At 38.0% G+C, this 17520-nt stretch overlaps 1 protein-coding gene across 1 annotated transcript in view; it reads right to left on the reverse strand.

Moving 5' to 3' along the window:
• RDX (radixin) overlaps window positions 1-9985 on the reverse strand; it is a 42286-nt gene extending 32301 nt beyond the window's left edge. Inside the window, exon 1 of the mRNA XM_009886903.1 lies at window positions 9913-9985. Coding sequence (XP_009885205.1) covers window positions 9913-9924 — 12 coding nt within the window. The 5' untranslated portion in view covers window positions 9925-9985. The remainder of the gene's footprint in view (window positions 1-9912) is intronic.
• Between the last annotated feature and the right edge of the window lie 7535 nt (window positions 9986-17520).

Here is a 17520-nt window from a genome sequence, read left to right on the forward strand (position 1 = left end):
GAGGCTAATAGCAGATTTTTCATCAATGGGAGGAAGCACTAGAGGTTAGCTCCCCTTAATATTGAACCCACTCAATTCCCTTACTGCAAGACTGAAAAACCACTGCTGTTCAATGAACTTCTTCCTTCTCCTAGGAAGAAAGGAGTTCTTCCTACCTAGAAATAGTAGACCATTTTCCAGATGACTCCTGACATTCCCTGGTTTTATTTGTTCTCAAACAAGCAGTCAAATATTCCAGGAGATATCTGGATGCCTACCTTACTTGGAAGTACAACAGTCTGTTCCAATTTCTCTTCAACTGGTACACACAGAAGTAAGAATTTTCATGAAACAGAACAAAGTACTAAATGCACAGTGCTGTCTTCTCACTGTTAGAATGCTCCTCCATTCCTATTACCAAAGTATCACATTTTATTTATCTTTAGTGAATAGGAATATAAAGCATTAAAGGCCAAATCTACTTTGCTATAAATACAAAAACCAGAAACACAAAACTTCTTTGAGGCCCACAGATATCTTCTAATTTCTCTCCCTCTACTATAAAATATGGAACAGGAATAAATTAGGACTTGTATTACAGGTTCTTACGCTACTTGATCTATGCCTGTGTAAACCATTTCCATTAACTATTTCCCTAATTTTGCCACCAGGTGGAATACTTTGAGAAGCGAGAGTCTGGAAAAGTCTCCACAAGACAGAAGGCAGATCTAAGGCGTGAAAAAGAAAACTGGATAGCAGTTTGTTCCCCGTGCAACAGATTAAGCTTGTTCACTCCTTTCTTTAGTGTCAAGGTAAACAACTTTGGGCATAAGCTGGATACACAAGACAAGAGTAGCTGGAGTCTGAGGACCTCTAGGTTATAGACCTGCAAACAAGGAAGATAGGAGGGGGTTAGCAAACTTTTTCTGCGTGCAAACACTGATAAAGAACAAGAGTTGAAGGCTTTGGAGTAAAAGATAGTAAACTTTTATTGCCAAAAAAAAATTAGAGGGTGTGTGACAGGAGGGAAGAGAGGTGTTTTCTGTAGATTCTCTCACTCTGTCCATTTCAAGAGGAAAAAAATATTGCTTATTCTCTAACAAAACAACCCATTTTAAATGGTAGCTCTAACTCCCTGCCAGTTGCACTGGTTTAAGTGAGGGTGGTTGCCCCTTAATTACAAGAAGTTAATTTTTTTAAAGCCGTTTTTCAATTTTAAAAATGAAGCCTACTTTGGGACAGCTACAAGTAAACAAGTTACAAAGGATAAGGCTAAAATGTAACTTTATTAAATGCCAAAGCGCTGTTATGTAACAGCACCATTGCCAAAACCAGAAGCGTCACAGAAGACCTAAGAAGTGCAGCAAGTTCAACTAATTGCAGTAGACTTCTTAAGAGTTGCAGCAGAAACTTCTTACGTAAATATCCTAATAATGAATGTCATCTTCTACAAATGCAAGAATTACTACCTGAAAGTCTATATCCTTCACAAGAACTAAAATACTCAAACAGTAAAATAATAGATGTAATACAGAGGCAAACTCAACACAGCCTGTAGATTCTGTTTGCTTCTGGGTATTACTGCATCAAATAAAAGCTGAGTGCTGTACTAGTACACAGCTGCTACATCTGCAGTAGGTACAAATACAGATTAGGAGTACCTGCTCACTTACATGCACTACAGTAACTGCTTAAGTCTCCAGCAACTTTCTTTTTCTTTGAACTTCTGATCAACAGATCACCCAACTGCTAATTAATATTTATACTTTCAGTTCTACTAAGAAAATGACAAATTATACAATAGCAATACTGAAATGTTACCTTTTATGACACAAGTTATTTAAGAACAGACTTCCAAAAGTAACACTACACTTGATTGTTTTCCTTCTGAAGACATTTGGACTGACTTAGATTTTTGGCATACAAATACTGAGCTTTTACAACCTTACAACACTGTTTCACAGCTTCAGTTATTTCTGGGCATGGAAAATGAGAAGGTTACTTTTGGCAAAACCTAAGACTGAGCCCAGAAGGTTTACTTATCTAATCCAAACCTCAATCACACAGCACATTCTCAACAAAATCAACCCTCTGGTGTCAGTCGCATTGTCTGTAAAATAAAGCTAACCAATTACAGGGGAAATTACCATTTTATAAATAAGGCAGGGAATTGAGAAAACGGAAGCAAAGAAAGAAGGCACAGTAAATTCAGCGATGGACAGTCACTCGTGTAATTTGCTGTTGGGTATGCAGCTACTTTGAAGCAACACTCCTCATGTGACATTGGTGACAGGGGGAAATTATCTGAACCACAAATTATGAAGACAGACACTAATCTGAACACGATTACTCTGAACCGACTTTACCACATGAATAAGAAAACAGGAAGGAGCTCTTGCAATGGTGACAAGAAAACGTATGAAGGTTTCCTGTAACAAGTGTTGGAAGGCTAACACTACCCATACCACAAGACCCACTTAATTCCTGCTTTTCAATCTTGCTCTTGCCAGGATTACACATCTTCCTTCAAACTGCAGAAACTAGAAAAGATGACAAAGCACCAGACATGATTTAGTCAATTACTTCAGCTGCTCAGTCACGAGGCAAATCCCGTTCTGCTGTGCACAGGCTCAGGGCAAGAGATGCAACAAGTCTCATTTGGTATATTCATATGTAAGTTTGACTGAAGTCTGAGTAGATGCCCCCTAAGAATCTTACTCTGGTAAACTAATCAAGAAACTCTCTAAGTCGTTCTGCAATTCACAGGAGTATGCCTGAGCAAACATCCTTTTTTTTTTTTTAAGCTAAAAAAACGGCTACATGAAAACATTTTTTCAGTGTCACAATTTATATCACTTATTACTGACCTAGAGATCTCTATACAAATACTAAATACTAAAATATCATGGTGATCATGTCCAGGAAATACTTAAAAAAATGCTACTGTAGGCTTAGGAACTGGGTAACTTAGACTCTGTGAATCCTCAGGCAAGGTCCATGGGGTGAGAGATCCTCCCCTGCTCCTCCAGAGATCAGGCAACATCATGGTTGAATGGCCTGTATTTAAAAGGCCATAATAGAAAAGATAAAAGGGCAAGTTAATGAGTTATTTTCAATTTTTTTAAAAGTTCTAAGAGGAAGAAAATGCTTAGCATGGAGGTTTCTTCAGCTTGCTACCTTTAAGAGTGCATTTTATAAACAAAACTGATGTAAGAGAGTATAAAGAACACAGTGAGTTTAGCATAGCATAGAAAAAAGTCCACCGGACTTCAGGAAAACACTACTGCAAAGTTTCATTTTGGAGCACCAAATCTCTGTTTAGGATACCAATACCCACCTCACAGCTTTTAAAGTGACTTATTTAGCTTGGCTCATTTGCCCATACTGAAAAATATAAACAAGTGGCCAAGGACAGAAACCTTTCACCATGAAAGTATCACCAAACATTTGGAAAAAATTGCTACAAAAAGCATAGTAATTCCTTATTTCTGACAAAACAGCTTTGTCCCAATATCTGGGTACATATACATATTTTTTAATCTATTTGTAATAAACTTTTCCCAAATAATAATGCTTTAAACCCTTGCATTGTGATGGGTTTTTTTATCTTACAGAAACAGAATAGTTTGGGTTAGAATGGATCTTTAAAGGTCATCTAGTCCAACCCTCCTGCAACGAAGAGTGACATCTTCAACTAGAGCAGGTTGCTCAGAGCCCCATCCAACCTGACCTTGAATGTTCCCAGGGATGGCACATCTACCACCTCTTTGGGCAACCTGTGCCAGTATTTCACCACCCTCATGGTAAAAGATTTCTTCCTTAGATTTAGTCTAAATCTACCATCCTATAGAATCAAAGAATCACCTAGGTTGGAAGGGAGTTGAAGATCATCAAGTCCACCCATCAACCTAACACTGCCAACAGCACCACTAAACCACATCCCTAAGCACCACATCTGCCTGTCTTTTAAATACCTCCAGGGATTGTGACTCCACAGCTTCCTTGGGCAGTCTGTTCCAATGTTTGATAACCCTTTCTATGAAGAACTTGTTCTTAATATCCAACCTAATACCCTGGTATAACTTGACGCCATTTCCTCTTGTCTTATCACTTGCTCCTATGTGTTATGAGAACATTTGTCACAGCTCACAAAATAGTATTTATAAAAACCAATCTAAAGCAATTTTTCTATGAAAGAATTTATGCAAACCAATAAACACTATAGTCAATGAATACACCTGTAACATTAAACATCCATGTGCATTTCATATGGGAAATATCTTGTTCTTTCACTGCTTCAAGGACTTGAAAAAAAAAAAAATTTTTACATTTCCTTGTAGTATCTAACTTCAACCCTCCACAATTTGATGGGATATTACACAGTCACCACATTAATCTTTGGACCTCTCCTCAAATGCAGACACACTCCATAGAATATGCATAAAACCTGCCTGTTAGCTTAGTAGTCTAACATGTCCTACTACCATACTTCAGCCATCATTTGCAAATATTGGTCTCGGCACTTCAGCTTTCATCGGGAAGCCCAAAACTGAGTATGTACCAATATTTAGTAAGAAAGCCATTTAAAATTACATGAAAGAGGTTTCTAGTGGTTTTGCCTTTTTTCATAAATGCAATATGAATTATTCACATGTAAAAGCCACAGAAAACAGTCTAATTCTTATTTATAAGAAAATTGCAAAAAAAGTTTATTCCAAGAGTTTCTTCACACTAGTTCAGCCGATTACTACATCAGGTTTGCAGATTAAATTATATGTGTTAAGGAGTAGCAGTATATTGGTCCCACTGCTTTACACACTGTACAAATATACACAGCACACTCTCCATATCAGCCTCAAAGCAGACATAGGAAGAGATGCAAGAGAAAAATTAATGAAGAAGATAAGGTAAAAAGGTAAGGATTAAACAGCATTAGGAACAGAAGGCTACAGAATAATGGCAAATAGATTTTACTAATAGACAAATCAAAAGAAAGCAGTTCTCCAACCTGACATCAGTTGTCTGTTTATGCTGCCGAAATAAGTCATATATTCAAACCATAACTCAAATATTGCACTACACATCTCAAAGATTTTCTTGTAAAACAACCACCCTAGTAAAAAATTAATTTATACACAATTTCAATTCAACCACTTTACAGAACGTAACTTGATCTTGTAAGTATGAATTCAAATTTTAAGCATATTATTCCAGAATGTGATATCTACTTCTTCTGAATACACAATACTGTAAGATGTTGAAGTCTAAAAAAATAATTCTTTTTTAATCTTAGTAACTTTGACATCTACCCAGCGTAATGCTTTCTCTTTCACACCTTGCAGTCTTGTACAAAACTGCTACAAAATATCAGCAAAAAGAGCTGATAATTTTAACTCCTCTTACACCCTATAAATGCAACTAATATTTCAGTCAATTAAACCTAATCTTCTTAGCCTATGAAATGATTAACAGTTATGTAACTAACAATGTCTAATTTTAGTTTCTACGTTTCTATTTTTGGTGAAGATCTGGGAGAACGGCATACAGCTGAGAAACATTTTGCATCTATTCTTTTAGGAAGAAAGCACTGAAAATAAGATTCAACAAATATTCTATTCCTCAGTAAGCAGAGAACTAAGCACACTGAAAAGAGCCCTATTAATAGCTCCAATTTTGATTAGAGCAGCAAAGACCTAATTAAACAAAGAAATCACCAATTTTTTTTTAGATGGATCACAACAGAAGCTAAATGAAACTTAATTTTGCACTGCTAGGTAGAACTGAGAATATTAAGTCTCAGAACTATTTTGTTTGGAAAATAGAGGAGATGCTGAGTGAACAGCTTGAAAGAATGGAAAGCCACTTTGTTACGAACACAAAGTGAACAAACAGACTTTTTTACTGAAGCAATCAAACACGAAAATGTTTCACCAATGTGTATTTTTCAGACACATATTACCTTACTATCTCAGGACAATGTATTAAAGTCACTTTTACCCTCTCAAAACAGCCTCTTCACTCAAGCTATTTAACCTAGTAGCCTCTAAGACAGAAAATCCCAAACACACAATAACAATGACCTTTTACCGTTGTGTATAAGAAGATCATTCACAGGGGCGTGAACTTTATTTCAGACTGAGACTTTCGTGAAACATTAAAAATCTTTTCTTTAAAATTCAACTATGCCAAGACCCTTTACTGGTCTTCACTTACTTAATTTTGTCTGGAATACTACATAACTTCTCAATGTGAAAGCAAGGAAGTGAAACCAAAATCTATTCCATTGTTTCTTCTGTGATTTAGTGTTTACTGATTTCGTTTAAACTAATTGATAGCTTAATTATTTCTTATGCATAACCAAAAAAAAAAAAATCCAAAAACGTAGAAGAATTTACTTATAGTTGTACTGTACATATTTACAAGATGACCAGATTTTCTGAAAACTATCAGCTGGATCATTACAGAAGAATCTGGGAAAAAAAAACCCAAACCTAAATACGTCACAGTAATACAAAGAAGAGAGCTATAAAATAACTGTCAAAATTCTCACCAGTTACATTCACTGGATTTTCTTAGTCCTTATCCATTATTATTTCATGTTTTCAGGTTAAAAGACCACCGGTAATAAACTTACAGAACACTAGCAGTCTTATTGCAACAGATATCAAAAATAAAGAACAAGGATTTGAAGCACAAATAATCTCTGGACTAGAAGTACATTTGGTTATTGTGGATTGTCTTCAAAGACAACTGGTAAGAGCTACAGTGAATATCCAGAGCAAGAGTCCTTCTACAGTCCAGTACTATCAAACCCTAGCAGAACAGCAAGGCTCTTCAAATAACAATGTCGAATTCATTAAACATAACCAATGACTAGGCTCGTACAGTCTCCAAAGAAGAAGGGGGGGCGGGGAGGGAGGAAAAGTAAGAAAAGCTCCAAAGCAATCTACCATTTAAGAAGCAGACAGAGCAAAATCAAAATCTGAGGTTTGATTTTCAGAAGTAAAATTACTTAATCTTTGGCATGTGTGCTACTTTTTCATTCACTGGTTACCAATTATAATTACAGCAACCTGTGGTTTACAGGAAGAAATCCATATAACATTTTTCAAGAAGTGTAATCAATTTAATTTCATTTCTTAATGGCTCCTTTCACTTGGCTTCCTTCTAAGGTCTCACATGCACCTACATCATCAGGACACACACAAGAACATCCCAACATATGAGAACTCTTTATGTAAAGCCACTCATAAAAAAAAAAAAAATCTCATTTGTGGCATGAGTCCAGCTTCTTTCCTAAGATGTGGTAGTTAATTTCCATTCCTGAGCTCTTCCAACGCCTCTGCAATCTCAGTTCTAAGGATACTGCTTTTCTTTTGAACAACCCTAAAACTGTATTTCCTCTGATTTTCTAAGGTCCTTAAAATAGAGGGAACCCTGCCTGCCTAAATTTCATGGTTCCAGTCATAGAATTTAAAAAGAAGTAACCTCACTCAGGTTGTCTTTTTTTCTAGTCATCAATTCTGTGACTTCACTGCTCTGTAGCTTCATGGAGTTGGGGGCCTCAGGAACCACACGAGCCCACAGTGACTTTCTGCCTTATTCTTAAAATACTGTTTTCCAGATGAGAAGCTCTATCAAAGGCACTACTCAATTATCACAGCCAGGATTAAAAAAGGTCAGAAAACAGTATGCTGCTAACACACTTCCCTGCCCTTAATAGTGCAACTTTCTCTAAGAAGGGGGCAGGATAAAACTTCAGAAAGTGCTAAGATATTGCCCCAGTCCACAGGGGTGAAAAGAAGAAATTACAGAAACAAGATGGTATGGCCAGTTGATCAGCAGACCAACAGCAAAGCTCAGAACAGGACTTCTAGCCCTTGGACAGTCCCACGCTTGCATTATTCACTAAGCTGTACCAGTTCCAAATGCTGGCCTGCAATACTATTTAAGTAAACAGTAAATAATATTTACTATTTAAGCCACTAGCCATCACATTTGAGAAGTCATGGCGGTCTGGTGAGGTTCCTGTCAACTGGAAAAGGGGAAACATAACCCCTATTTTCAAAAAGGGAAAGAAGGAAGACCCAGGGAACTACAGGCCAGTCAGTCTCACCTCTGTGCCTGGCAAGATCAGGGAGCAGATCCTCCTGGAAACTCTGCTGAGGCACATAGAAAACAAGGAGGTATCCTGGTCTCCAAATTGAAGACATGGATTCGACAAATGGACCGCTTGGTGTATAAAGAACTGGCTGGACGGTTGCACTCAAAGAGTTGCGGTCAACGGCTCGATGTCCAAGGGGAGAGCCGTGACGAGAGGTGTTCCTCAGGGGGCCGCACTGGGACCTGTACTGTTCAACATCTTTGTCGTGGACATGGACAGTGGGGTCAAGTGCACCCTCAGCAAGTTTGCCGATGATACCAAGCTGTTTGGCGAGGTAGACACGCTGGAGGGGAGGGATGCCACCCAGAGGGACCTGGACAGGCTGGAGAGGTGGGCCCAAGCCAACCTCAGGCAGTTCAACAAGGCCAAGTGCAAGGTCCTACACCTGGGTCGGGGCAATCCCAAGCACAAATACAGGCTCGGCGGGGAATGGCTGGAGAGCTGCTGAATAATTATCTCCTCAAAGAATTCTAGAACTATTATCAAAACAAAAGTTGGAGATTTTTTTCCCCTGGTTATAAAGTGGATGAACCCTTATCTCAGCTGAAATAAGATGAATAGGAGAACACAAACATGGCTTATTTCCTCTCTCCAACACTTACCTTCCAGGCTACCCTCTACCATGGTAAAACTAGCACCTAACTTAGTGCTGTTGCTGTCACAGATACTTTACACATGTTCTGTCCTCTCCTGCCAAATCCTGCAGCAAATCCTTGCACCGATTCTCACAGACATTGTGTCAGGCTCCAATTATGCCTCCATTAACCACTGTATGTCATCTCACAGAATTCACAGAATTCACAGAATTCACAGAATTCACAGAATTCACAGAATTGTTAGGGTTGGAAGGGACCTCTGGAGATCATCTAGTCCAACCCTCCTGCCAGAGCAGGGTCACCTACAGCACGTTACACAGGACAGCGTCCAGGCGGGTTTTGAATGTCTCCAGAGTGGGAGACTCCACCACCTCTCTGGGCAGCCTGTTCCAGTGCTCCACTACCCTCAAAGTAAAGAAGTTCCTTCTCATGTTAAGATGGAACTTCCTATGTTCAAGTTTATGCCCATTACCCCTCGTCCTATCACTGGGTGCCACTGAAAAAAGACTGCTCCCATCCCCCTGGCATCCTCCCATTAAGTATTTGTATGTATTAATAAGATCCCCCCTCAATCTTCTTTTCTCTAGACTAAAGAGACCCAAGTCCCTCAGCCTTTCCTCATAAGAAAGGTGCTCCAGTCCCCTAATCATCTTTGTTGCCCTTTGCTGGACCCTCTCCAGCAGTTCCCTGTCTTTCTTGAACTGGGGAGCCCAGAACTGGACACAGTACTCCAGATGCGGTCTCACCAGGGCAGAGTAGAGGGGGAGGATGACCTCCCTCGACCTGCTGGCCACACTCTTCTTGATGCACCCCAGGATGCCATTCGCCTTCTTGGCCGCCAATTCGCCTTCTTGGCCGCCAAGAAGGCGAATCTCAAAGTCAACAATTCCTGAAAAGTCACTCCTCCTGCCAGCCAAATGGGCTCTAAGTTCATTGTGGTTTGTAAGTACTGCCCCCATCTCCAAGTGTGCTCCATGCAACTTGCAGCACTGAGCTTGCTTGATCTTTTTGCACATGTTGGTATTAAACTATCTCAACTCCAATCGTACATTATCAGAACTTATGAAATCTAGAAAGGGCAGAGTTAAAACAACTAGAGCTGTTATAAGATCACCATTCTAAAATGTGAAAACCCTATTAGATTTTAGACGAGCAAAAAAACCAGCTACTTACTGGTTTCGGCATTTTTCTTGCTTTCTTTAGTCTCTTGTTCACTTAAGTCTTCTACAAGCTTTGTCCCCTTCTGTCAAAAAAAAAATTAAAAGTGTTTTTTTTAAATCAATCAAAACAGACTTCATGTACATCACAGCAAATAGTACAAGTTCCAAAGCAGGTGAACAAGTGCTCTAAACGTACAAAATATACTTTTCAGTAGATGACATAAAAAACGACTACGTTAGCCAGTATCAGCATCCACAGGTCTCTAAATAGTAACCTCCTTTCTAGTTTTCATAGACTATTAATCCACTAATGTTAGAATAAAGAGACAACAGTTCCCCGAGTTCTACAAATTATTTTTAAAACTTTTTATATCAGACATCCTCTAGTATTAAAAACTTTTAACATTATTTACAAGGAAGCAAAATTTGTACAAGGAACTCCAAAGCTGCAATTGAATCTGTCAACTCCAGTCACACTTAATACATCATGAAAACAAAGAAAAAACCTAACCTAATTTTAAAGCATCAAAATGGTATTTCATGTCTATAAAAGCACCTGTTTCTCCCTGTGAAGGAATGATATGGTCATTTTTCCCAAACGAAGAGAAATGCAAGTACACCGTCACAGCAAAAAAAAAGGAAGAAAATCTGCTCTGGTTAAAATAGACTTTTTTCTTCCTTTTTTGTCCCCCTTTTTTTTTTTTAACACAGAAAGGCTCTAAGTTATGTCTATGTTGTAATTAAAGTATTCACTATTATGTTCTATTCCAAAAAAGTTTTTATGCCTCGAAAAAAATATGCTTGCAATGTTTTTGGTAGATAGCATCCAGCCTCCTTTTCATTTCATTCTAACTCAGACAGAATAAGCAGCTAGTCACCTTCTCACACACTTTAAAGCAATGACTGCCATGACTCAGTCCTGCTGCTGATCTGCAAAGAGTACCAAAGATGGCATTACCTTGAAAAATATTAATTGGAATTACAGTTATATTAAGAAAAAAAGAAAGTGACATACTACACAAAATAATCTGAGATTCCAGTATTATAACTCCATGACTGCATTAGATGAATAAGATATTCAGAAGTGCTTAAAAAAATATGAGAAAACCAAAATGTTTAGACTAATTCATTTATCAAAAGCAAACTTTTGTATAAATGATTTCTCATTCATAAAGAAAAATGAAAATATAAAGTATTGTTTTACATAGTTACAAAAGAAGTTATTTTTCCTTGCCTTCTTGGCAATAAAAAATGCAGTAAATATCAGAAACATTTGCACAGCAATGTAAGGTGCACTGGCATTTCATTTTTATTTCTTCTAATCTGTAGAGATATGTTTGAAAAGAGGGACTGGAAAAACAGAGATAAAGGATGAAGCATCAATGTTGTTGACTGGTGAAGAAAAATGAATGTTAAGACTAAAGATTACAGAAAGAGACATATAATGGTTCAATGCAGATATGGAACAAATTCTGTTTAATGAAAAATCAGCCTGAAAAATGAAAACAGTATCTTTAAGTTATATTCATTATGATATAATGAATGTAACACAATTATAAAGGTGTAATATTACGTTTGCCTAGCATAAAGACAATTACATTCCAGTAGATTATTTTTTTTAATTACGGAAGATATTCTAAAGTATTGGACAGTATCAGTAAGACTACTATTCTAATATATTGTTTGATATACTCTTGAAAAATATGAATACACTTTTCTGCAATTTCCTTCCCCCCCCCTTTTTTAAAAAAAAAAAAAACAAAAAAAACCGCCTGGGAGTTGGGGAATAAAAAAGGGTGCTCACAACACTGGATTTTGATAAAATTCAACACTTCCAGTTCACAGAAAAGACTGCCCTCTCTTCTCGTCCCTTTCCCTAATGTACTCCTCAGAAAAAAAAAAAAAGAAAAAAAAAATCAAGAGTAGTAAAAAGCATAACAAGCTTGGCTTTAACATCTGCTAACAGTAAGCAGGATTCTGAGCTGTAGTAATCCCTGTGTTCACTTTTTTGACAGTAGAGGCTTATTGGTTGCAAAACCTAAGACAGACTGAAGCCCTAGAGTTAAACTCAGTTAATTAACGATGCAAAAGCTAAATTAGATTCTCATCCACCATTTTATAAGCGTGCCAAGTCAACAGTACTGAAAGGAACAGAAAGTAGCACAACTATTTTTATGTGCTTATAGTTATATTAGCATTGAAAAGAAGGGCTATGGTGAGATTACTGATAAGGAAGTCCAGTCTCCAGGAGACAACTGAGAGCATATGGCACAAGGCCGAGATCTATGTTAACAACCGATTACTTTCTGAGGTCCTTCTAAGACAGACTATGTCTATCACTTTCCAAAACGACTGTCATACCCTCATATGTTTTATCACTGCAAATTCCTCCGTAAATATGTCCCAACTTTTTGCTTTGGGTTTTTACCCCAAAATTTTGTTAAACTACTATCAACCAACCCAAAATTACTTCCTTGAAAACATATTTTAAAACCTTAAAGTAATTTTTAAAATCAGAACCAAGACTACAAAGTTTTATAGGATAATTCTATGTAATCAAATCACAATCGGTAGACATGTAATTTAAATGAGTTTACAGAATTAATATTTATTGTTCACATGCAATAAAACAAAACTATCAGCTAAAAGTAAGAATCCTCTTGTGCAAAACTCAGTAAAAATGAAGTTTCACTGTCAGCCTCACAGATCTTGAGGGCCTGATAAATTACCACAGTACACAAGCAACAGAAAAAAAAATCTATGCAAAACAAATAATAGCCAAAGTATTTATTGTTGAAGTGTTTGCTGTAATATCTTTTACTAGAGTAAAAAAAAAAATAAATCTATTATTTCTTTTAACAAAAGGAAATAAATTTAATAAGTTTAGAGCCAATTATTAACTTGTTTCTACTGCAGATCATAAAGACCTTGTGCAATGTTATACAGAAAAAAAACCCCAACTCATAGGGTCTACAACTTAAACTCAGACCATTGTTTCCATTTTATATATAATGCAAAAAACAGCCTGTGTCTGTATGTTTTCCAACTCATAATGTTATGCAATTTCAAAACTGTATATTCACACAAAAGGATTGCAACAAAGTATTACATCTATATAAAAATAAGTTCAGAATCTTAAAATTGTGCAAAAATTGAAACGAAGTAAGCAGTGAATAGAAAAATAACACCCTATCTTTCCCAATTATTGGCACCAGCTAACATTAACAAAACAAAACAAACATAAGGAAAATATTTGGCCAAAAGAAACCAAAAATCACTGCCAGGCAAAATATTGTGCATCTCTACTATTATTGCTGGAGTGGGAGTTCACTTCTACTACTTACACACCTCCAATAAATTTATATTTAGTAGATGCAACTATATCAGCTTTACTAAATTTTTGTCTTTGAAACAATTAATTACATACCCTTACTTTTATCCTAACACTCCTAATTTCACTCCTAATGTGAAATTGCATTGCAAATAGAGGGAAAAAAAAATAAAACAGCCAACTGGGACTGGGAATGATATCCCTGTTGCTTCGTGCATTCTGAAACCAGCTTGTGACCTACTAGACATAAAGGCTCATCGCTTTGGCATTTCAGTTCCCAAAGGTGCCTCTTCCAAGTCAGGATTAGCAGGGTTCTGACTTTGCAGAGTTCCTACTGCTACAACACTCCAGCCCTCGAGACCTTCACAGCATATGCAACAATCTGGACTCTGGACCAAACCACCAAAATATCGGCAGGCTCCACATCACCAACAAAAAATTATGCAGAACTTCAAGAATTCTCTTGAAATGAAGAACTGTGATTTCAATTCATTTCACTACAAGGCAGTCAGGATTTTTAAATCAGTATCATCCATATTTCCAGTTATGCCACAGAAGCCAACAAATAACACAATTGTTGAAAGATGACAAAGGAAGCTTTCTTCAGAAAATGATGGTGCATAAAATGCTTGATGCCAAAATTCTGTCAAATAATTTATGCAGCAGCTGTTTTCAAAAGAAACATTCATACACACAGCCACGGCTCTGAGGTCAGGTGAGGATGGGATAGGAGGCAGAAGGCTTGAGCAGGATGCCTGGCTGGTGGAGAACCAACCCTCAAAAGCGGAATCCCTATCTGACAGCTTAGGACCTTCTCTCAGAAGCAGTCTCTTCAGTAGTGTGATTCCTAAGCTCTAGCAAGAGGTTCATCAATTTTCCTACATACAGATGGCACGGAGCACAGAGCTTTTGCCACAGCAATACAACCAACTCATTTATTTACAGGAACTTACTTAAAATTAATACACTTTTTTGTTTCAAAGTCCTATACCATTCAATTTTTTGTGACACCTAAAAGTTTTAGATCTTTGGGGCGGCAGCAGTAGGCAACTTCGAGGCCACTGTACCTGACTAACTGGTCTCAGCTTCCTTACAAAACCGCCTCTCTGCTCCAAAGCAGCCTGTGAATGCCTGCAGGGCAATCATCTTTTACACTAACAGCTCCCTAATGACACACTTGCTGCAGTCCAATAAAGAAGTTCATTCGCCACAGACTTCGCTTCTACATACGTCTTTTTCAGACAGACAGAGAGATTGTCTACACAATTGTCTGCGATGTAAGCAGACCAAGGGGGGAACCAAAACAAGCCATCCATCTCACAAAAAGGGAGAGAAAGAAAAACAAAGAGCTAAATTCTATAACTAACACATAATAATTGAGACTTGACCAGTGCTAGATATCACACACAGAGCATTACATACCAACGTGTTTTTTTTTTTAAAGTAACGTATCTTTACCTTCTCAAAACCAGAGTTTCCCCCAATCCTCCCTTCCACAAAATAATTGAGATAGGCTTGCTGTCTCTCTGAAAAATAATTGCAATATAACCTGTACAACTGTTGTGCATTAAATGCATTTATAATTAAATATATTCTGAAGAGTGAAGTGTTTCCTCCAAACTAGAGTTCCTGAGAACTTCAGAAGTACAAATGAAAACTTGGCAGTTGCCAACAGTAGTTAAACAAAAAGCAACGCAGACCAGCCAAAGAATATCTGTGCAATACTTGCAGTTTTACCAGTTAATAAACTGGTATGCTATAGATGTGCTACAGAATTTACATACAGTTTATATTTATTAAGTTTAGTAAACTTACTTCAAATTTTAGCTTCAAAGTATCCACAACTGCACTATTTGAAATAACTTTAAGGTTTTGAAGAGTCCTGCAATGACAGGATGGTGAATTTTCCCATGTACATCTGATATACAAGCAAAAATGGAAATTAAGAACTGTGACTGATGCAGGTACTCCGTTGTTTCAAGGTGAAATAAACCCTTATCTAAAAATACAGTTAGCAAAGAATTATGACATAACCAAAATTCTGGGCATATCCCATTTCAAAACCAGGTATTGTATTTTCTGAATAATGCTGTTAAGTCTCTTAAAACCAGTTCCATAAATGAAGGGAACTTACGAACATGAACTGGCCACTCACATCAGTCTCCATATACACTAGGCAGAGTTCTTAAATAGAAACATTCTAGTGTAGAGATTATTAACTCTCTTTTTGGGCCATTGTAATATTTGTTTTTCCTTGTACTACATGACTTGAAGGTTTCATTTCACAGAGTGATTAAGAAACGTCTACAGCAGAAAGGAAAAAAAGTCGTTAAATTCAAAGCACAGCCTACTGGTAAAGTTAGCCCACAGATGCAGCCCTTCAACGTTGAAAGGAAAGAGTTTACCTATGCCCCTTCAGCTCCGGAGTAAACTCGCTGAGCATGCAAGACACACCAAGTACTATTTTAATGGATCAGTATCTTTTCAACAATCAGGACTTTCTTCAGAAGTTTGTATAAAGCTTTGTTTACATTTACAGACTTGAAAATCCTCCCTTTCCTCTACTCCCACAGACTCCTAATGCAACACAAAGTGATAGGACAGCTTTGATGTATTTAACACATCCAATAGAAAGAAGTAATACCTTAAATAACTTCCCTCTTTGCCTCTGCCAACAGAAGCACTCCGTCTCAAAAAGCTGAGCAGGACTGTTGAAGAAAGGCCGTATACCTATCCTGACAGTGGCTAAAGAAACCTTCTTTACCAGGAACTGCCTTCTAATATCATAACCTCTACACTTCTTACCCCTCTGATTTTGCACCTTGTAGATGGATCCATATTCTCGCTCTCTTCATGGCATTACCTAATTTTCTGTGAACCAACTTTTTTTCTGGCAGCTCTACTATCATCAAGTCCTGCAACGCTCTCTACTTCAATGGCAGAAATAGTGGATGATTTGTTGGCGCTACAGATACTTTTACGCTGTTTCTTTCAGTCAGCATGCAAGGAAAACTCTCTGGACAGCTCCTGACGTGTCACACCATGTCATTTTCTGTGTGTTTACTAAAGCTGTTTGTTGTACTTTTGCTCTCTAGCCTCCCAACCTGATGGAAGAGCTGTGCCACTTCAGCACAAAGCTTGGAAACATGCCACTGCCTTGCAATTGCCATTTGCTGGGAAGTTGCTTATCTGGGAACATTGCACTGACTTGTAGTTTATTTTTCTCACAGCCACTCTTATGCTAAATCAATAGATCGATAGAGCCCAGTCTTCCAATTCAATAAAGTTACTACTTGTCTCTTTAACGATCACAAAACTACCTCATCACAGTAGACATAATGTTACTGTACACCAACCCCACGTCTTCCCTCGCAACACACACCGTCCAGCAGCACTGTGACAACACACTACATAAGAGTTGACAGCAACAATGGTATTTCTACGGTCTTCTGAATATATGAAGTGCTGTGCAGGCAGTTGCACCCTCAAACCGTTTCTGTGGCATAAAAACAATGACAAGCATCTCGGATGAAAACAAAACAGAGTAACGATACAGAGACACGTCTGAGGCCTGACACAAACCAGTCACAAAGACAGAATTAATTAAAACTCAGAATTGCAGCTCCCATAACTCAGTTTAAAAAAAATGAATCTTTTTAAAAGCCTGTACCAGAAAGAGGAACATGAAATACTTGTCTAGGGTGTTACAGAGACTGGAAAAGACAGCTTAATAGCACCTTACAACTGATGTGATTAGTTGTGTTGGCATGAAGTCCAAAAAGTTATTTTTTTCACGTTCAAATTAGGAAAACTGACAAAAGAGAAATGAATTCCACAAAGCTGAAACTAAACCCCTTTATCTGCACTAGACTTTAAGCGGCAAGGTTAATTACAAATGCCCACGACTTGTACAAAACATTAATCCATTCAAAAAAAAAAAACAATGCACAAAGGCTCATTCAGAGCCGCTGTGCCCATTACGTCGGTCAGTATTTAAGGACTCGAAAAACGTGCATTTGTTGAAAACAATAGACAGCAACAGATGCTTCACAGCACTTGTTTATGAAGTAATTCCTTATTATTCTTCCACACCGCCACAGTCAGCTGCCCGACCCGACTGCCACATGTCTACGGTAACCTCCGGAGCCACGACGCCGGGGGACATGAATAATGCAGAGGGGGCTGCGCGGCACGGCCACACCGAGGGCGCGCTCCCGGGGCTTCCCCAACAAAGCGCCCGCCCTCCCGCCCGCCGCCCCCTCAGCGGCGGCCGCCCCGGCGAACCGCCCC

This window comes from Charadrius vociferus, unplaced genomic scaffold (genome assembly GCF_000708025.1).
Source record: "Charadrius vociferus isolate BGI_N301 unplaced genomic scaffold, ASM70802v2 scaffold736, whole genome shotgun sequence".
Taxonomy (NCBI): Eukaryota; Metazoa; Chordata; class Aves; order Charadriiformes; family Charadriidae; genus Charadrius; species Charadrius vociferus.